The sequence below is a fragment of the Hemicordylus capensis genome, chromosome 6 (assembly GCF_027244095.1).
Source record: "Hemicordylus capensis ecotype Gifberg chromosome 6, rHemCap1.1.pri, whole genome shotgun sequence".
In the NCBI taxonomy this organism is placed as follows: Eukaryota; Metazoa; Chordata; class Lepidosauria; order Squamata; family Cordylidae; genus Hemicordylus; species Hemicordylus capensis.
This window is the reverse complement of record NC_069662.1, coordinates 158,501,937-158,523,389: the sequence shown is the minus strand read 5'-3', so window position 1 is coordinate 158,523,389 and position 21,453 is coordinate 158,501,937. Positions and strand designations below refer to the sequence as shown.

The 21,453-nt window shown below is 45.0% G+C and overlaps 1 protein-coding gene across 7 annotated transcripts in view; it reads right to left on the bottom strand.

Moving 5' to 3' along the window:
* KMT2C (lysine methyltransferase 2C) overlaps window positions 1-19,879 on the bottom strand; it is a 302,840-nt gene extending 282,961 nt beyond the window's left edge. For 4 of the 7 annotated variants that reach the window (XM_053260176.1, XM_053260175.1, XM_053260174.1 and 1 more), the window contains exon 1: window positions 18,577-19,832. In XM_053260176.1, the coding sequence (XP_053116151.1) occupies window positions 18,577-18,752 (176 nt within the window). In that variant the 5' untranslated portion in view covers window positions 18,753-19,832. Of the gene's footprint in view, window positions 1-18,576 lie in introns of all 7 variants that reach the window. The other 3 variants (XM_053260173.1, XM_053260177.1, XM_053260171.1) reach the window with 2 other exon arrangements.
* Window positions 19,880-21,453: the final 1,574 nt, after the last annotated feature.

The window sequence follows — 21,453 nt, the reverse complement described above, 5'->3', positions numbered from 1 at the left end:
AAGGCAATCGGACACTCCTCTGATTATTGGTGAATTTTAAAATTATTTTGGAATTCCTCATAGAGAATAATGAGGATTGCAGCAAATGTATAGCTTCACGTTGGGGAGAAAGGGGTGTCCTAGAGTGGAGTGTGGTGGGTGGTAGTTCCCAAGGTGGGCAAGGAAGCTATCAGAATTATTTGAAAGGAATTGGGCAAAAGGCTGATTTTTAAGTGATTTTTGAAGTTTATGTGTCTTTAAGGTTAGCAATGAGAGTGGATTCATGGTTTGTCGTTGAAAATCTTATATGCTGCCAAGGAATCTACACTCAGAACACTTCAGAAACAACAAAACCCAGTACCCCATGGGTTAGCAACCCATGGAGGTGGTTGGCACCCTCGCTCTGGGCCACCCCAGCACCCCCCAAGTGCAGTTATGGGGCTGCTGAAACCTGCATTCTTCCCTATGGAGAAAAACCTTAAAGCCACCTGTGGGGTGCTGGGGTGGCCCAGAGTGAGTGGTGGTCTAGTGCAAAGAGGGTGCCAACCACCCCCATGGGTTGCTAACCCATGGGGTACTGGGTTTTGTTGTTTCTGAAGCATTCTGAGTGTAGATTCTTTGGTAGCATATAAGATTTTCAATGACAAACCATGAATCCACTCTCATTGCTAACCTTAAAGACACAAACTTAAAAAACCACTTAAAAATCAGCCCTTTGCCCAATTCCTTTCAAATAATTCTGATAGCTTCCTGGCCCCCCTTGGGCACTACCACCCACCACACTCTGCTCTAGGCCACCCCTTTGCCCCCAACGTGAAGCTATACATTTGCTGACACCTCCATGCTTCTTTATGGAGAAAAACCTTAAAGACGCGTAAACTTCAAAAACCACTTAAAAATCAGCCCTTTGCCCAATTCCTTTCAAATAATTCTGATAGCTTCCTTGCCCACCCTAGGAACTACCACCCACCACACTCCGCTCTACGACACCCCTTTCCCCCTGACGTGAAGCTATACATTTGCTGCAATCCTAATTATTCTCTATGAGGAATTCCAAAATAATTTTAAAATTCACCAATAATCAGAGGAGTGTCCAATTGCCTTGGGGTTTTGTGGGTGGTAGGCACCCCTGTCTGTCTACCACCCACCCCGCTTTTGTGCCCCTAGGTTCTCCACAATAGGGGATATGGACTGGTTCTGATCCCATTATACTCTATGAGAAAAATAATTGAAAATATTTCAAATATTCATTAAAAATCATAGTACTGTCCGATTGCTTCAGGGTTTGGGTGGTTGTTGGCACCCATGGATGCTCCACAATAAGGTATAATGGCCTGGTTCGAGTCCCATTATATCCTATGAGAAAAAATAAAAATAATTTTCAAAAATTCATAAAAAATCGTACGAGTGTCCGATTGCTTTGGGGTTTGGGTGGCAGGTACCCCTGGGTGCCAGCTACCACCTACCAATTTTTGGATGTCCAAACCAGTTCTAACAGGTTCGAATCAAACCACCCCCTGGTTCAGTTCGAATTCGAACCTGCAGCTCGAACCTGATGGCTGGTTCAGTTCTAATTCGAACCTTCGAACCACCCTGGTTCGAATTCGAACCAGTTCACACATCCCTACTCCCTTGTTGTTACCTTTTGCTACACCCATCTCATTGTCATCTGTTGCCCTTATTTTAGACTTGGGATTATGAAATTTATTTGGGTAGGATATGTCTTGTCAGTGTCAACATTTACTACTTAACATAACAGGGCCCCACTATAAAATAGCTGAAGGCAAGCAGATACATTTGTTTGCAGCTTAAGATAGGGGGATGAAGGTAAAGAAAATTGTCATCAAATAAGAAACTACTATTCAGTAATCCAAAAACCTTCGATTTAAGGTGAAAGTTAAGATGTTTTACATTTTCACTCATGTACAGTCTAGTAGAAGATGATGACTTTAGAAATGAGGCTCCATGCAGCCACACTTTAGCCTGGTCTTTCAGTTGGACATAGGGCTGTGGATGGATGCATCCAGGCAGACATTTAACAGGTGCAGCTTCCCTAATCACTTCCTAGAGATGTCCCTGATGAATTTTTGCCTGATGCATCTCTGATGAAGGGAAAGCGTGGGTGCATGGAGCCTCATTTCTAAAGCCATCACCATATACCAGACAGTACAAGGTCTTTACTGCTGATGTGGTGAGGAAGTTAAGATGGGCACCTTAACTTGCAATTTCCATTTTTTTTAGAGTGTGAGTGAAAATGTAAAGCATCTTAACTCATCTTAAACCAAAGGTTTTGGGATTACTGAATTTCCAGGTGTTTTTAAGACACTATGGAGAAGAGCTTATGCATGCTGGTTAAGTGGAGTCTTCCCATTCTTAGGCCGTATACCTCTGATGCAAAAGCTCTGTGTTCAAGGGCAGTCTGCCAACACCTTATATGCCACCACAAGGCCCTGGTAATCTCACCTCCATCCTGCATTCCCTGGAGCTTTCCCAGAAAGCAGGCTTTACTGTGAGTTTGAAGTTGCCCCAAAAAACAGATGCAAAAAGTGGATTTTTTTAAACCCCAGATATAAATCAGGCTACACTAACACGCAATGAAAAAATCGAATTGTTTGTGAAGTGCTCCCTGATAGCTCGCAGGTACTTCTGGATAAATTTGGCCGATAGATGAATGCACACCTCTATTTCGGAGAAGATGCGAACTAAACACTGGGTGTGAAAAACCCAGTACTTACTTACTTGTACTTACTTCCTGGTAAGTACAATTGCCAGCTCATTGCTACCATACATGCCTTCACAAGTCCATTCACCATCCTGCCCTCATACAGCTTGTATGGACCCATTACCTTGCCCCAGCTTGTGCTTCCTCATAAGTATTCGCCCTAGCTTGAGTTTTCAACCAGTTGCCACCTCCTTGCATTCCCTCACAAATTCATACTCCACTCCACCACAGCCATAGAAACAGCACTGGGAGGTAGGAAAACAAAGCATTTTGGTGGAGTGGGGAGTGGGTCCTTTAAGGATGAGTAAAGCAGGTCCTTACCTGCTCCTCTGCCACCCTGCTGCTTTTTCTGCTGTGGCACTGCACTGCTCAGAAGTCCTCATGTGGCTGCTGTACTGACTTAGCAGCCTATGCGCAGCACCAAGATGCACATGGTGTGCACATAGATGTGCGGTGCTGGAATGTGCATGCACAGCGGCCACATGCGTAGTCAGCAACACCCTACTAAGCATGCACATAGCCACCACACAAACACGGTGGCCATGTGTGTCCTGGTGCCATGCACAGGCTGCTATATCAGCACAGTAGCCACGTGTGGACTTCTGAGCAGCACAGCCCCACCAGAGGTGCACCTAGGTAATTTTGGAGCCTGGACCTAAAGGTGTTGGGAGGCCCCCCTCCCCTGCAAATTAAGCATCATCACGCTCAGCCAGGTGACCACACCACTTGAGACAGACTAAAGAGGATTTGGAGGGCCCCAGGGGCTTTGGAGGCCCTGGACTTCAGCCCGGAAGTCCAGGGGTAAGAGCACCTCTGAGCACTGCAGCAACAAAAGCGGCAGGGTGGTAGAGGAGCAGGTAAGAACTAGCTTTACTCATTCTTAAAGTTCCCGCCCCCCACCCCGCTGAAATGATTTAGCACATCCCCACTAAATGCGCAGAATCATTTTGTGCACATCCCTACTGGGAGGATGTACACTTCCCATATGTCCCCATATGCTTCCCCAATGTCCCTCTGTTAGTTCTCAGCCCCATGGGCTACACTTCTTGCAGAAGAGGCCCTCCCAGCACCAGGAATGAACTGCACCAGAGATAGCCACGGAGAAAGCAGCACCAGCAGGATGCTACAGATTCATTGGGATTGCAGTGCCCAATGAACAGCCTTAGCAGCCAACACTTATTTTCTAGAGTTTAAGGGTCAAGTTTTTAACTGCTGTATCTTAACCACTTTCTGCACCATATCTGAAAGAGTCTTCCCCTAGCTGATGGCTGCAAACATTCAGGCAGATGGAGCAAACAAATTAGATTTTATCACCAAGATAAAAGGGCTTATAATGTTAAAATGCTGAAACAACTGCACCATTTTAATTATATTATGTGACATAAGGAAAGGTTCTTTGGTAGGAATTTTCTCTACCATAGATGCTCTACCTCTAATTAGAGGATAAATTTCCCTTTCTATTGAAAAACTACTTAATTTGATCAGTATTCTTTGGAGGGTACTGTAATATATTGAGCTTTGTTTATCAGAAGTTACAACCCATGCCTCTCCAACAGGGTTCACTTTAACAGGGATTCCAGATGCTTTTTACAACAACTCCCAGCATCCCCAGCTGCAATGTCCTTTGCTTGGGGATTATGGAAGTTGTAGTCAACAACATCTGGGAATCCCTGTTAGAGGGAACACTGCTCTCCAAACAAATAGTATTATAGGCCTCAGTAACTGGGTTGGGCACATAATTGATCTTCAAACTCACAGAATATCACCCCTTCTTTAGCAGCACAGATCTCTTTCTTTTTTTGACAACACCAAGTTATTAAGGGATATTTTAAGTCTGCACACTTAACAACTTTCCACTCAGCCCAACAGAGTGATCATGATCCAAACTGCAAAGTTTTCAACATTCTGTTTTGACTGAAGTTCTATAAATTACCTACCAGATAATATAATCACGTGAGTACAAAGCACAAAATATCAAAACACCAAAAATTTTGTAACACCTTCAGTTAAGATGAAGTCACACTCTCCACCCCTGAAAAAACACAATTAAATGAAATTCGGAACATAGGAAGCTGCCATATACTGAGTCAGACCAAATCTGTACTGTATTTTTTCTTTTTCTTAAACATACACAACACACACCAATGATCATTAAAAATAACAAATGTTTTAACAACCGTGTCCAAAACTACAGATTCTCTTCCCAGAAATTTCCCATAAACCTCACAGTTCTCCTGCTTGATTTCATTTCCTTCAGGTTGGTGTTATCAGCAAAATAGTGGTAGGCCTTAAGCCAATCTGACTGAAATAGTAGACCTTAACCCTCTGAATTGTGCCTGTTTACCATCTTCTATATCTTCTATATATTTAATTCTCTAAGGCATACCCGTGGCTAATCCCATGTGTGGCAGCTCTTGCGAGAGTTCGGAGAGCTACTGGATAGGCTACCCACGGGACAGATGAGAGAGGGGAAAATATGGCGGCCAAAGAAAACTGTGGCGAGCCAGTGGCCAGTCAAGCAGAAGGACAAATCAGCAGTGGGCTGCACAGGCAAAACAGTGGGGGACGGGTGGGAGGACAGGCAGGCAAAATGGCAGTGACGGCAGCCGGGGAAGAAGGCAGTGATGGTGGCTGGCCGGCAGGCAGGCCAGTGGGCAAGGGAAGAAGAAGCCAGGTGGGTGGCAGCGCGGCACGCAGCTAGAGGTGCAGATGCTCTGCGCCTGGCCCAGCTAGTATATAGTATATTCTGCTTTAGGGGCCCCCTAGAGAACAAAAGCCCACCAATTCTTGAAAGCCCAACACTTAAGGGATGGAAACCTATCTGAGTGTCCTTCCTTTACTCAGGACACACAGTCTTTGAGGAGAAGGAGCAGCCGCTCTCCCCGCACCTTTCCAGGGCCTCTGCTCTGGCTACAGTTAGCCCTGAGGAGCTGATATGAGCTCTTCTGGCCCAGGCTCTTCTTCTTCTTCTTTTAATAAAGTTGTAACACATTTTAATGATACATATTCGTGTCTGTCTCTTTTCCTTCTGTCTAGAAAATAGTACATTTTAAAAGTTGTACACAAGTGATGTAGCCTCTGAGCATAGATGGAGTAGATTTCTTCCCTTTAAGCCTTAGTCCTCCACTTAATGATTAATGGCTGATAGGATAATGGCTTACTCAAAGTAGTCTCATTAAAATTAAAAGGACATTAGGCATTCCTTAACACATTCTTTTAATTTCAGGAGGATTACTTTGAATAATGTTCATTATGTCCATCGCTGTATTCTCTATAAAGTAGGAGAGGATGGATTATTGGCATTTTTGTTTCAAATATACTAACAGATCTTATGCCCTGTGGGATGTTTGGACTAATGTCAGATTCTTTGAGAACAATCTGTGTGCTGACTGGGGGTGGGGAGGTGTTTCACCTTACAGGGTTTTTACACTATTTTCCACTCAAATTTTTAAAAGGACCTTTCAGTTATTCTCCCCTCCAATAACACCATTTTCCAGGGGTTGTTTAACTGTTCCTTCATTATATAGAAGCACATCCCACTGAGTTTAATGGAGTTTACTTCTTTCTAGATGTGCACATAGGATTGCAGGTTCTGTTATCACAATGCTGCTGGAAAAGGCATGTGTACTCCAGCCCAGCATCCTCTTTCGCATAGTGTTCAGCTACATTCTTCCAGAAAGCTCCAGAGAAGTACAGCAAAGAAATTCCAGAAACCATTCCCACCCAGTGCCAAAAAAAACTAGTATTGTGGTGTAGACTGCCCTTGAACATGAAGGTTCTACAAGAGAGTCAAACTGCCTGTGAATATGGAGGCTTCATTTCTGAGTATGGCAAAGTGACGCTTCCAGTTCAGCTTCTGATGTACAACCTCCATGTTCAAGAGCAGTCTACACCAGAATGATGGTTTCTTGCTGCTGGGTGGGAATGGTTTTAAAGATTTCCTTGAGGTTCCTTCTTTGGAACTTCCTGGCATGGGGTCCTTGGTCCCAATACTACACATTTTTATAGGGATATGGCTAGGAGAAAGTGGGCCCATGTTCACTCCTTTCCTTGGTGACCCGTGTTCTCTGAACTCATCTGCTCAATTATAGCTACACCCCTGCATTTTTACTCAGAAGCAAGCTGCAGAGAAATAAATGGGGCTCCCCCCTCAAAAGGGTTCCCTCCTTCTATGCTTTGCTGCGGGGCTGGAAGAAAGTGGGGGGAAGAGGACACACATTCTTGCCTAGGATCTCTGCTGGCCCCAATTCCTATATGTGTTTACTCAGAAGTAAGTTCCAGTGGAATCAGTGGACTTACTTTCTAGTAATTTATTTCAAGCATGGGTATACCATTAATAAGACAGAGGGAGACAAATGTCTCCTGGCCCACAGCCTCTGAGGGGCACTCTGAGAGGCCCCCAAGGCCAGTCCTTGCCCTCTCTCCAGCCCTGTAGCCAGGAGTGTGAGCTGCAGTTCCCCCAAGCAGGTTATCTGTGCTGTGACTCCCGATTTCCCTTTTGTCAGTTGGAGCGAAGGAGAGCAGCAGAGGCTGCAGCAGCAGAAAGGCTTCTTGAGCTTCTCCCCCACTCAGCAACTGAGTGCAGTTAGGATGGAGCTGAGACTGGGAGCTAGCAAGCTGTTCAAGTGCAAAGGAAAGTCAAACAACTCTTATCTGTGTGTCATTTGTTTCTTTTCCTGCTTCCCACATTTGGGCGGGGGGGAGAGATTGTGCCTGAGCTATTTTTAATTTTTGAAAAATGATTTAAAATGATTGGGTTCTTCCCTCTAAGCCCTGATGACCCATGTGAAGTGATCTTCTTCCAACTTGCTATGAGTCATTTTCCTCTCTGTGGAAAGGAAAGGGGGTGGTGGCAGGGGATTTATTGATTGGTTCTTTGATGGTGCCATGGTTGTTGAAAAGCTATTCAATTGTTTTTTAACCAAACTTTTTTTAAAAAAATGTTCCTTGCTCCCATAATGGCTCACAATACTTGAGGGTTGGGGAAGAGTGGAGGTAGCCTAGCATCCTCCCTGATTGTTTATTAATTTTAAACTGGTTTGCCTAGCTATCCCTTCACCTGCCTTTTCCAAATGAAAAGCATAACCATGCCTAACTCTGCACCGGGATTGTGGACATAGATACATTTGTTTTGCTAGAGAGTAATCTTCCAGTATTTAAAGCCACCAAACATTGTTCACATGGCTTTTCATCTACTTCTGGTCCCTTTGGATAGATTCATACAACTGCTCTTTTCCCATTAGAGGCAATTTTTACATTCCCTTCAAAATAAACTTGATGTGGAGGGAAATCTGGTGAACAAGTCTAAAAGCTGTGAAATTCGTTCTTCATTACACACCAGGCAAGTCTCAAAATCAAGTTGGTTAAGCCTGTGGGTGCAAAGCAAGTCCAATTTTGAAAAATTTATGTTGCAAAAGTGTTTTTGTTTAGATTATCACTATGACTGGCCATATAATGGGAATGGGTCAACACATCTTACTGGCTTATATTAGACATGATTATGTTTAGAAAACATACATACACTCTTGGATATACACTCCTATCTGCTTTAAAGGAAAAGTGCGCCATTGAGTCGATTTCGACTCCTGGTGCTGCTTTACGTTAAGTAAAATCTCACCAAAAAGGAGACAAGTATAAGCAATAATCCATTTGCAACAGTTTTTTGCCTTGTCGCCTGCTAATTTAATATGTTGAGATGGTTTGCTGCTATGAACTTTGCAGCAAAATCTATGTAACCATCTATTTGAAAGCATCAAACATTTGTTTTTTTTTAAATCTGGTCTTCATGATGCTCTGAACAAGTAATAATCACAACTGCTTATATATTACTGTTTAATGTTAATATCAAATGCTGAAGCCTTTCCAAAAAGACTCAGAACATACTTGCAAGGATCATCTTTCTTGACATATCTAGATATAGTAACATTTAAACTATGGTGAGAGAAATGTCATTTAAATGTATTTTTGTCACATGGATGTAACAATTAAAATTTTAGCTGGTTGGTTTCATTTGGGGAGCCTTCATTCATCAGCATATTATGATCCCAGGACCAGGGCTTTTTAAAAAACTAAATGTATACACATTTTTAGATTTTACATCAGAAATATTTTTCCTCCTAATTCTAGTTCAAAACATACAATATAGGAGTAGAGAGTTTAAAGAGAAACCTGCGTACATGTCCCAAACATATTGCAACACCTGTGCCTCATGATCATGAAGAGATATAGAAACAGAGCAGTAGGATATATTTTAACCCCAGATTATAATTTGGGTAACCACAGTCTCAATTCCATACCCAAGTTGGAAGGCATGTTGGGAACAACAGAGGAAGAGAAATGAATACTCTTAAAATGGGGTTATGGGGTGGAGACTGCCTTGGTCAGCCTGATGGATGATCTTCAGTTGGGAATTGACAGAGGAAGTATGACTCTGTTGGTCCTTTGGACCCCTCGGCGGCTTTCGATTCTATCGACTATAGTATCCTTCTGGAATGTCTGAGGGTGTTGGGGGTGGGAGGCACTGTTTTACAGTGGTTCCACTCCTACCTCTCAGACAGATTCCAGATGGTGTTGACTGGAGAGTGTTGCTCTTCAAAATCTGAGCTTAAGTATGGTGTCCCTCAAGGCTCTGTACTCTCTCCAATGCTTTCAACATCTACATGAAACAGCTGGGAGAGATCATCAGGGGATTTGGAATGGGGTGTTATCAGTATGCTGATAACACTCAGATCTATTTCTCCATGTCAACTTCTTCAGGAGATGGCATATCCTCCCTAAATGCCTGCCTGGAAGCAGTAATGGGCTGGATGAGGGAGAATAAACTGAAGCTGAATCCAGATAAGATGCAGCTATTTATTGTGCAGGGTCAGAACTCCAGAGATGATTTTGACCTACCTGTTCTAGATGGGGTCACACTTCCCCAAAAGGAACAGGTTTGCAGTCTGGGTGTACTTCTGGATCCACACCTCTCCCTGGTTTCTCAGGTTGAGGTGGTGGCCAGGGGTGCTTTCTATCAGCTTCAGCTGATACGTCAGGTGCGTCCGTTTCTCGAGATCCATGACCTCAAAACAGTGGTACATCTGTTAGTAACCTCCAGACTTGACTTCTGTAATCCGCTCTACGTGGGGCTGCCTTTGTACGTAGTCCGGAAACTTCAGTTGGTTCAGAATGTGGCAGCCAGGTTGGTCTCTGGGTCATCTCAGAGAGACCACATTACTCCCTTGTTGATGGAGCTACACTGGCTGCCAATAGGTTTCCAGGCAGAATACAAAGTGCTAGTTAAAGCCCTAAACGGCTTAAGCCCTGGGTATTTAAGAGAATGTCTTCTTTGTTATGTGCCCCACCGCCCATTGAGGTCATCTGAGGAGGTCCGTCTCCAGTTACCGCCAGCTCGTCTGGTGGCCACACGGAGACGGGCCTTCTCAATTGCTGCCCCGAGGTTGTGGAATGCGCTCCCTACTGAGATATGATCCTCCTCATCTCTGACTATTTTTTAAAAACATCTGAAGACCCATCTCTTCACCCAAGCTTTTTCAGCTTTTTAAGTTTGTAGGTTTTAATTTGCTGTTTTAAATTTTTAAACTGTTTTAACCTTTTATATTTGTTTTAATTGTTTTTATGTCATTGTTAACCACCCAGAGATGAAAGTTTTGGTGGTATACAAGTTAAATAAACAAACAAACAAACAAACAAACAAAAAGTCCCACCACAGACTATTGTGGTGAGACTAAAAAGTGAAAGACATCTACTACTATTAATATTAATATTTATATATCACTTTTCAACAGAAGTGCTCAAAGTGGTTTTAGTAGGGTAGGGAGATTAAATAAGATGGTTTCCTTTTCCAAATTATTCATCGTCCGAAGACCCTAGGCAATAACTTGCTGAAAGTCAATGTTTTAAACTGGATCCAAAAGAAATTGGATTTCAATCCACTTAGCACTCTGCAGCTCCTAATGGAAGCCCTTGATAGCCATATACTGCCAAGGAGCTAATTTCTCCCATTTGGCTTTGGGTTCAGGATCCAGTGAGCCAATTCTGCAAGCATACATCAAAACTTACCCACCCACCCCATTTTCCGCCTTTTGCTAAGCACAGCTCCTCACACTGGAAGCTGCTCCAGAACTTTCTCATTTTAGGAATGGCTTGTCAGGGGAAACAAAAAACAATTTTTGAAATACAGGTCTCAAAAGTCCACTGCAAGCATACAAGTTGCCTATGTATAGTTCTTAGGATCCTGGTCATGATGGTTGTGAGTCTAAACCACATCTGGGTAAACACAGAGTTCTGAACTCAAGTGGCACCAATAAGCTAATGACACCACTCTCTCTTGCTCTTCTTCATATCTCATGGTGATTGGATAATGTCCATTGTATACAATATATGGCTGTAGTTGGCAACTGAACGCAGGCTAAGCTATGCCAGTTGAATCCAGTCAAATGTGACATAATGATCGCTGACAGTTCCTATGGCCTGGAGCAGATGTGTTCACCAATTATTGACTGGGTTCAGCTTCCTCAATCACACAGGTTCATCGCCTAGGGATGCCCCGGACCACTGCATCTGGAGGTAGAAGCAGTGACCAAAAGCTCTTTCCACCAGCTGAATCTGGGGAGAAGGCTGCAAGCCTTGTTGTCAGATTCAGACTGGTCAACAGTCATTCATACCCTCAAATTCAAGATGGGACTACTGTCATATAATACTAGATTTAAAATCTATTAGGTACCATGTCATTTTTGTATAGCAACTGGCATACTTCCAATGCCATATATATTATAAATAGTGGCATTATTTAACAAAGGCTACCTTCAAAAAGTACTAGAAGGCCACAGCCAGTGCACAGCAATACATCCCATCTCCCAAATGGGCTAAATGGTGGTGGCTGACCAGCTCCAAGTGATCTTGGAGGAAACTGATAATCTACACCCATTTCAAACTGGCTTTAGGGTGGGCTATGGGGTTGAAAGTCTTGGTCAGCCTTGTAGATGACCTTCTTCAGGGAATTAACATAGGGAGTGTTATTCTGCTGATTCTTTTGGATCTCTCAGTGGCTTTCAGTTATGGTATCCTTCTGATCACCTGAAAGATCTTGTGATAGGAGGCACTGTTTTACGGTGACTCCGCTCCTATGTTTCGGGTAGATTTCAGATGGTGACACTTGGTGACAGTTGCTCTTCTGAACAGGAACTACAAGATGGAGTCCCTCAGAGCTCTATTTGGTCACCAATGCTTTTTAATATCAACATGAAACTGCTGGGTGAGGTCATCAGGGGATTTGGTGCTGGGTGTTATAAATACGCTGACGACACCTAAATCTATTGCTCCTTATCAATATCAGGAAATGGTGATACCCCCTTAAATGCTTGCCCACAGGCAGTAATGGGCTGGATGATAGATAATAAACTGAAGCTGATGGAGGTGCTCATTTCTGGGGGTCGTAATCTGCAAGATGGGATAGATCTTCCTGTTCTGGATGAGGTTACACTCCCCCAGAAAGAACAGGTTCGTAGCTTGGGAGTGCTCTTGGACCTGGATCTCACCCTGGTGCCTAAAGTTCACAGTGGCCAGGAGCGCTTTTTACCAGCTACTCTGCCTGTTCTTGAGGAGAATGACCTGAAAACAGTGGTACACCAGCTGGTAACCTCCAGGTTGGACTACTGCTATGTGCTCTATTTAGGGCTGCCTTTGTATGTAGTTTGGAAACTTCAGTTAGCTCAAAATGCAGCAACCAGATTGGTCTCTGGGGTATCCTGGAGATACCACATTATGCCTATTCTTAAACAGCTGCACTGGCTGCCGATACGTTTCCGGGCAAAGTACAAAGTGCTGGTTATTACCTTTAAAGCCCTGAATGGCTTAGATCCAGGTTACCTGAGAGAGTGCCTTTCTCTACAAGATCCCCACTGCTCATTAAGATAATGAGGAGGTACGGGAACCAGCGTGGTGTAGTGGTTAGAGTGCTGGACTAGGACCAGGGAGACCTGAGTTCAAATCCCTGGGTGACTGGGCCAGTCACTTCTCTCTCAGCCTAACCTACTTCACAGGGTTGTTGTAAGGATAAACTTAAGTATGCAGTACACTGCTCTGGGCTCCTTGGAGTAAGAGTGGGATATAAATGTAAATTATAAATAAATAATAATCAGGAGGAATCCGTCTTTGGGTGCCACTGGTTCATCTGGTGGTGACCTGAGATCAGGCTTCTCAGTTGCCACCCCTAGGTTGTGGAACACGCTCCCTGTGGATATGAGAGGATTGTTTTCCTTGGAGGCATTCAGGAGAGTCTTAATAACGCATCTTTTTAGCCTGACTTTTAATGATGTCTAGTTTTAATTTTAATCTGGTTTAAATCATTTTTTGAATTTTAATTGTTTTATTAAGTGTTTTCTTATTTTAATGTAAACTGCCCTGAGCCACTTTAGGATGGGTGGTATATAAATAGAATAAAATACATAAAAATACAAACATTATACCAGTGTTCCCTCTAACAGGAATTCCCAGATATTGTTGACTACAACTCCTATAATCCCCAGCCAAAGGCCATTGTAGCTGGGAATGCTGGGAGTTGTAGTCAACAACATCTGGGAATTCCTGTTAGAGGGAACACTGCATTATACCAGTACTCCAGCATGTGTTTTACCTTTACATTGCCTTACTGACACAACTCAAGATGCTGTTTTTGATCAATAATGAACTAAATAAGTGGAGCCTGCAGATCTTCGAAACTGCCTCTTTCCTTATGATTCTTAAAATTCACCATAAACAAAATCTCTTTATAGTATCTTCTATGTGCCAAGTATGATTGACAAGGACACACAAAGAGGGGCACTTGATACTTGCTCCCCAGCCTTAGAACGTCTTTCTCTTGAAAACTGTCAAATTTCAAACCTCACAGTTTTGTCTGAGACTATACAGTGGGATTCAGACAGTTTGATGACCAGGGATAAGCAGGAGTTTATTTAAGCAGCTTATCAGTTTGTTTATATATACTGATATATATAATATTCATGTACACTACAAGCTTCCCAAAATCTACAAGCTATGACAGGGATTATATTTTTTTTAAATGGAATAAACAGATTGATCATGTATCGAGTGGAATGGCAGCATACATTGATTGAATCAGGACAACACTGAGGCTCCCATACCTAATACACTGACAATATAATCAAACCAGTAATCCAAACCAAACATAAACAATTACATTGCTAGAGTTAATGATGAACTCATCACAGAAGAAAGATGACAGCTCAATCAGTAAGTGGAAGCAGACTACACTCATTTTTCAGCTTTTGCTGGATGATACTTTGCTGGCCTGCCAATGAGGAGTGTGGGAGGTGGCCACCTCAAGCAGCAAATTGGTGGAGGTCATTGATTGGCGGGGTTGCCCCATCTTCACCCGCCAATCTCCACCCCCAGAGTCCTCCTTTAGCTGACCTGGCGGTGTGCCAGTCACTGCTCTTTTTTTTAAAAAAAAGATGCAAGTTTTTAAAGAGGCAGAGGGGTAGAAAAAGAACAGAAGTGTGTGGAGGAGAGAAAAGTGGTGGCCTAGAACATCAGAACTCTAATTCACCATTCTACTCTCCACATTCTTCCTTTTCTACTCTGCCTTTATAAAAATCAGGAAGGAGGAGATTGTAGTAATACATCGCTGAGGAAAGTAAAATAAATGAAGGGGATGGGGCATGCATTCAGTGTGTACCTCTAGGGAAAAGGAGGAGAGGGAGTGGCATTCAGTGCGGTAAGGTACTGCACAAGGGATGGTGCTTCACTGTACTACCACAGGTGTCAGGAGGGCTTAGGCCAGCTCTGTACTTTGCAGACCTAATATCAACAAAATGAAAAAATGTTTTCATTGCCCATTGTATAGATATGTGCAGTAATTGATATTTTTGTGAGACCTTCATGTAAAATGCTACTGGGAGATCCTGGTTTTGGCTCAGTATTATTATTTACTGTATGTTATTCCACAATGGAGAGGAGAGCTGGTCTGGTGGTAGCAAGCATGACTTGTCCCCTTAGCTAACCATAGTCTACCCTGGTTGCATATGAATGGGAGCTGATGTGTGAGCACTGTAAGATATTCCCCTTAGGGGATGGGGCGGATCTGGGAAGAGCAGACGGTTCCAAGTTCCCTTCCTGGCATCCAAAATAGGGCTGGGGGATACTCCTGCCTGCAACCTTGGAGAAGCCACTGCCAATCTGTGTAGACAATACTGATGGATCTATGGTCTGACTCAGTATATGGCAGCTTCATATGTACCTAACAAGGAGATCTCTAGGTGATTTACAGAAGACAATAGCAAGCATGTTACAAGAAGCCTTTAAAGCACTTATGCCCACTTTTTAAAATTGTCAATGCTATATGTAAAAGAGCTCTGCTCATTATATACAACCAGTAAGAGCAATGCAGAGGATTAACTTTTAATATTCTCCTCATATACTGTTTAATTATTTATTTTGCAAATGTCTTACCCAGCTCTTCAAACAGTAGGTTCACAGAGCAGCTTACAAAATTAAAATACAATGAAAAAACAAAAAACAAACAAGAATAACATTACAGGATAAAACAGTAGAATCATATTCCAGTATTTAAACCAGAATTTTAATAGATCTAATGGCCTGAGCAAATAAAAAGGTCTTCACCTGGCATCAAAAATAAAAATAGAATGGCACTAGGCAAGCTTTCCTGAGGAAAGAATTCCAAACATAGGGCCTTTTCAGCTGTGTCACCCTATCTCTGATCACCATCCATCTTAGCTCTGATGATGAAGGAACTCAGAGAAGGGCCTCCAAGGCTGATTTTAATACTGGGACAGTAGCTGACCCTTTAAAAAATTGGATCCCAAACTATTTAGGATGTGAAGGGTTAAAACCAGAACTTTGAATTGTAGCCCCACATATAAGACATTGCAGTAGTAGTCTAAATAAGATGTTACTGGAACATGGATAATCATAGCTTGGCTGTCTCTGTCCAGGAAGGGCTGCAACTAGTGCACTCATCTCAGCTGATGAAAGGTGTTGCATGCTATGAAGACTATGTGGACCTTCAAAAAGCCAAGGCCAGATCGAAGGGTCAAGACACATTTGCCGCTAAGCACATAATTGCTGCTTCTTTGTTTTTAAGGTTAACATAGCATTTGCGGAGAAGAGGCCGATCAGAATCAGGACTGTGGCATGTAGGAAGGGGGCATTTAATCTGCCCCCTATGCACTGCAGTCCTGGTGAAAATCTCACCTCCCTTCTCAGCTGCTAGTCCTGTGAGGAAAGCTCTTTCTGACAGCAATGGAAACTTCCCTCTCAGGGCCTACAGAAATTTGGAGATTCCCCATCAGAATTCACAAGAACCATGGCACAAGGGTTAAATACCCTCTATTCCATGTGCCACAGTCCCAATTCAAATTTGGCTTCCCCACGGTTATGTTAACTTTAAAAATCAGAAGACAGAAAGAGCAAAAATGCATTTAGCATCACACATGTTGATTCAAAGCACCTCCAAGCAATACATCTTCAGAAAGAAGCACAACCCCATCCAGGATAGGCTGAATATGATCAGCTTGGTCAGATGAACTACCCACCTCTAGCTTGTTTGAACTGAGTTTCAGTTTATTGTCCCTCATAGAGGTCATTACTTATCCCAGAGAGTGGTTCAACACACCCACAGCTACCCATAGGGATTGGCAGAGCCCCTTTCCACAAATATACAAAAGTAAATGTCTAAAACTAACACATGGTTGTAAAATTTTAAGTGATTAGGGAGTTCAGTGTATTAAGTAATTATGTTATGCACATTCTTAATGTAAACCAATCCAACAATACAGACCTGCCTAGTGCCCACAGAGTTCCCTCATACCACAGGTTCTCTTCTATGCATCATGTATAGGCAAACCATTTTGTAGTCATAAAAGAACACAGAAATCTCTCTCACATCACCACCTTATTTTCCTGCTGGCAAATATTTCAACTTGAAATATACTTTTAGAAAATGATTAGAAATTGGTCAAATGCCTTTATCTTCACACTACTGTGGTATTGCTTCTGAAAACTATCTATCTAATGGCAAGATCTGTCATATCACTTTTACGGGAAATTGTGTAATACTATGCATGTTTACTCAGAAGTAAGTTCCACTATGCTCAGTAAGTTTTACTTTCTAGTTACTGTATTCAGGGTTGCATTCTAAGTACAAATAGCAGGTTCATAGTGGCATCCTCAGAAGCTGAGAGCACACATGGCTCATCATTTGGAGTGGAGAGGAGGCATACGATTGCCACCACATAGAAACAAACTTTTATTCTTGGTTTCTTAATCTGGATTGTTCCAGATTTTTAAAAGTCACATTATTTAATGTTAGCTAAAAACTTAAATTTTTACTTTAATGAGCAGCCACATATATAGGAGCCATGGTATAATATAAATGTAAATATAAAGCAAGGAGGACAAGGAAAACAAAACCCCCAACTTTACCTGCACCTTACTGACCCAGGGTCCACCAGCTACATTATAGGATTTTCCTTGGAGTTTTTAAATTAAGCACCTGAAACAACTTTTGCAGATCTGTTTTGAAGTGAAAATCTAATACGTTATGTTCCAAAGTTAGCTGGTGCTAATAAAAACCTGGTCAATACAGTTTTATTAAATACAGGAGCAACATTTACTTGAAAGACAAACAGAATTATAGCATATTCATTGGCGGATATGTTATCGGAGACCATATAACACAGAATATAGGTCTTTGGTATAAAAGTACTGCCAAGCCTCCGCACAAAACCATGTTAATTTGTGAATGTCGCTTTCTGTCTTAAAGGTGCAATCAGACCACCTGCATCATGGTAAGATGCAGCATCATGAACATCATGATGCTCCTTACTTTCATTAATACTGAAGTACTCAGTACTAGAATAATGAGATGCACATTTCATTTCTTCACATTAACTGTCAAGATGCCAGCCAACAGAGAAAGATGGCAGTATCAAGAGACAAAGCCAAAACAACACCATCTCTCTCCCCCACCCCCAGCCACTCTCCTGTTGTTGTGCGTACCCCTGGCTGTGGCTTTTGACAGCTCCTAGGGAGGAGCTTCCCATTACACAATCACCTTCCTAAGGTTGGTGAATGTGCTGTTTGTATGCATTAAAAGGATGGGAGAAAAACTGTTTTCAAAAGTAATCCTGTTATAGCAAAATCAGACTTTTGGAACCAAAAATGAAACACACCACAGAAGAACAATATTGAAAGCTTCTTGGGGTGGGGGAGGGGAGAGACCAAGAGAATAAGCCTAGTAAGGGAGGGCAGAAGGAAAGAAAACAACCACTTCAAAAGCTAGAGAAAGAGCAGAAAGGAAGAACGAAATTAAACAGAGAGAGGAGGACAACAAAGGAGAAAAGCGAGGCTATTGAGGAGAAAAGGAGCACTGGAGAAAGAAAAATGAGGGAAGAGCCATTCTAAAGATATCCCTGGGACAAAAAAGAATATAAAAAGGAAGTTAAAAGTAAAAAAGGAAAAGAAATGGAGTGGGCAGGATGGTGACAAAGAGGAAAAGGAAGGAAAAAAGAGAAAAGGAAGTAGAAGGGGGGGAGGTGATATGGGGCCATTCTCCGTATGGCACTAGGGCAGGGAAGGGAGAAAAAAGTATCAACAAAAGGCAGAGGAGAGAGCAAGAAGGGGGGAAGCAAGAGGGAAGGAGGGCAAAGTGCAAAGGGGAGACGAGAAAAAGGCCAGAGGTGGCCATTCCTGACACGGCAACTGGGTCAGAAAAGAGAGGACAGGAAGTCTCTGCGGGCGCTGACAGCGTGCTGGCTTCTGCCCTTCCCCTGCCGAGTCAGCCTGTCTCCCTTTCGGCCTTTTCCTCTCCGGCGCAACACACGCACTGAACTTACTTCTTTCTGACTCTCTGGAAAGGGGAAGCGCCATCTTTGCGAGGCCGGCCCCTAGGTCTTTTGTCTGTGGCGGCTGCTGCCGTGGGGGGAGCTCCCGGCTCAGGGAGTTGTGGCGGCGGCGGCTCTTGCTGCTGCTGCTCCACCACCAGCGTCAAGCTCTGCTCCTCCGTTGACATCCTAGTCAGCAGGACGAGAGAGACACATGGAGGAGGAGGAGGAGGAGGAGGAAGGACGGAGCTGGGGGTGAGGAGGCGGCTGGTGATCCCGACGTTCCTCCTGCTCCGCTGGCTGCTGCTGCTTCTGTCCCCCTTCTGCTGCTGCTGCTGCTCCTTCGCCGCCGCCGCCGCCGCCGCCTCCTTCTCTTCTACCTCCGCCTCGCATTGCTGGCCTCAGCCGCCGCGGACCAGCGCGCAGGTAGCAGCATGGGGAGGAGGAGGAGAGAGCAGAACCCGCCTCAAGTCACACGCAATTAGACCCTTTCGGGGCTGAGAGAGGGCGGAGGAGGTGGTGGCGGCGGCGGCAGGAAGGCGAGGGGACGACACGCCGATACCCCCCTCCACACACACACACACACACACACACACGCGGTCGCGCACCACCGACTCTGGGTGGGGGTGTTCGTGTGTGTAGAGTGTAGCGCGCGCGCGCCTCTGAGGAGAACCCGGCTCCCAAGTTCGACCCCCACACCACCACCCCCCACTCCTCCTCCTTCTTCTCCTCCTCCTCCTCTCAGGCCCCGGCGGCCCCAGGCAGCGACTCCTCCTCGCCTGCCCGGCTGCTGAGGCGGCTGCTCTCGCTTCGTCGTACGTTGCTGGCTGGCCCTGTGCCCTCCCCCCACCCCGGGGGAGGAGGAGAGGAGGAGGAGAAGGCGGAGGCCAAGGCTGGCTGAGGGCAGCTGAGAGGAAGTTTTGACAGCTCCTCCAGCTGCTGGCTGAAGAGACAGGGGAGAAGGAGAGGTCCGCCATTCTCTCTCGCTCTCTCACACCCACACACACACACACAAACACGGAGGTGTACTCGCGGAGGCTCCTCGCCGGCTCGCTTCCTCGCCTTCCCTCCGGCGGGCCGCCGAGGCGCAGCCAGCCAGGAAGTTTTACTTGGGGAGAAAAATGAAGAGGGGGAGGGGCAGGAGCGGCAGTCCCTGAAAATGGACTTGGGGGGAGGAAGAGGAGGAGGAGTGACCCTCACCCCGGGTGTCGCCACACCACCACCCGAAGGGGTGGTGGTTGCGGCGGGCTCTGGTCTGGACAGCCGCCCTGGCTGGTAGTTGTGAGTGTTGTGCGGAACGTGCGTAAACAACCCCGGTCGTGACAACAAGCCGCTGAGGAAACAGACAGGCCGACGGACGGAGGTTTTTTATTTCCCTCACCCCCACCCCACCCCCACCTCCCGACGGAGAGCAGCCGGAGAAGGGCGACACCCCGCCGCCCTCTCGAACTCCATTCCCCACCCTCCTCCTCCCCTCCTCCCCCTCTTCCTTCGCAAGGCAGGGCCCCACACTGCGCCTGCCCAAGTCGCCCGCCCACCGGCCGGCCCTTTCCCTCAGCACAGACATCTCATTCGACGCGCCGCCGACGCTGACCTCACGGGCTCTGCTGCTGCTGCTGCTGCTGGCAGCGGCGGCTGTGGTGGCGGCGGCAGAGACGGCGGCTGGGACGAAAAGGTGGAGTCCTGGATTTCAGGACGGGATGGGAGTTTTCTCCCCCTCTGTGAACTGACTCAACAACACACAGCTAGGAGGAGCGTGTGCGTGCTTGTTGTTTGCTGGGAGTGCGCAACCCAGTGTGCGCCGCCCAACCCAGCAGTGAGTCTAGTGCGTGAGTGTGAATAACTATGTGTGCAGGCGTGGGTGTTTTGCGTATAAGTGTCAGCAGGACTCGGTTCGCTTCCTCTCTTATCCCGCGGACAACTATTGGGAAGGGGTAAGAGTGGATCAGGCTGGGCTGATGCTGCGAATGAACTTTTCTCACACACCCGTGCTGGGCACAGTCGGACAGGATGGTACTCCCATCGTCGACTACGATCAAATCCAGAGTTGGGAAAGTTACTCTTACGCTCGTGCACAGAAAATCATTACTGAATAAAAAATTATTATATATGTATTGCGCAATATTGTTTAAATCTCTTGTCAGATTGCAAACCAAAAGGTCAGCTTTGGTTTAACTCCCGACAATTTATAAAAGTTCTGGGAGGCTTAGACATAAATGGCAATGTAAATATTACAACAGGCGATCAGGGAGAATGAAAAAAGACCTTACAATAAAAACAACCCAGTTCATTAAACACAGGAAGACTACAGTCGGTCCCAAAGCGACAACGCTATGCACATTTACTTGGGAGCAAGCACGATTATTGAACATAAGTGGGACTTTGCGTATACATGCTTAGCATTACACTGTCAGCATATTTACTTGGAAACAAGTCCCAGTGAAATCGATGGGCCTGAGTAAACATGGTTCGGATTGGCTGTACAGAGTCCAGCGGTTCTACGCCATTAGGTCAGGGTAGGTCTGACTGGAACAACTCTTTAGGCCCCTGGAGTAAGTCCACTCAAGAGTGGTTTGTGAGATGCAGCCTGTGTGTGCCCGAACACACACGTGTGAATGTGTGCAAACATGCACACGTGGACCGCCCCGCCCTCCAAAACACCAGCACTTTCTACCTAGCTCTCACACACATTCGGATGGGTAGCAGCGCGGCGCAGGGTGTTCAAGAGCAGGCGGCGCGTGATCTGGGCGGTGCTTCGACTGTAAGATTGTTCCAGCTCCTGTGAGGTCGTCGGTCAGGGAAGGGAACTGGGGAGAAGCACGCGCTGGTTCGGAGTTGCTGGGTGGGCGGTGTTAATGTGTCTGCTCGATCGGGAGGGGGCCGGAGTGT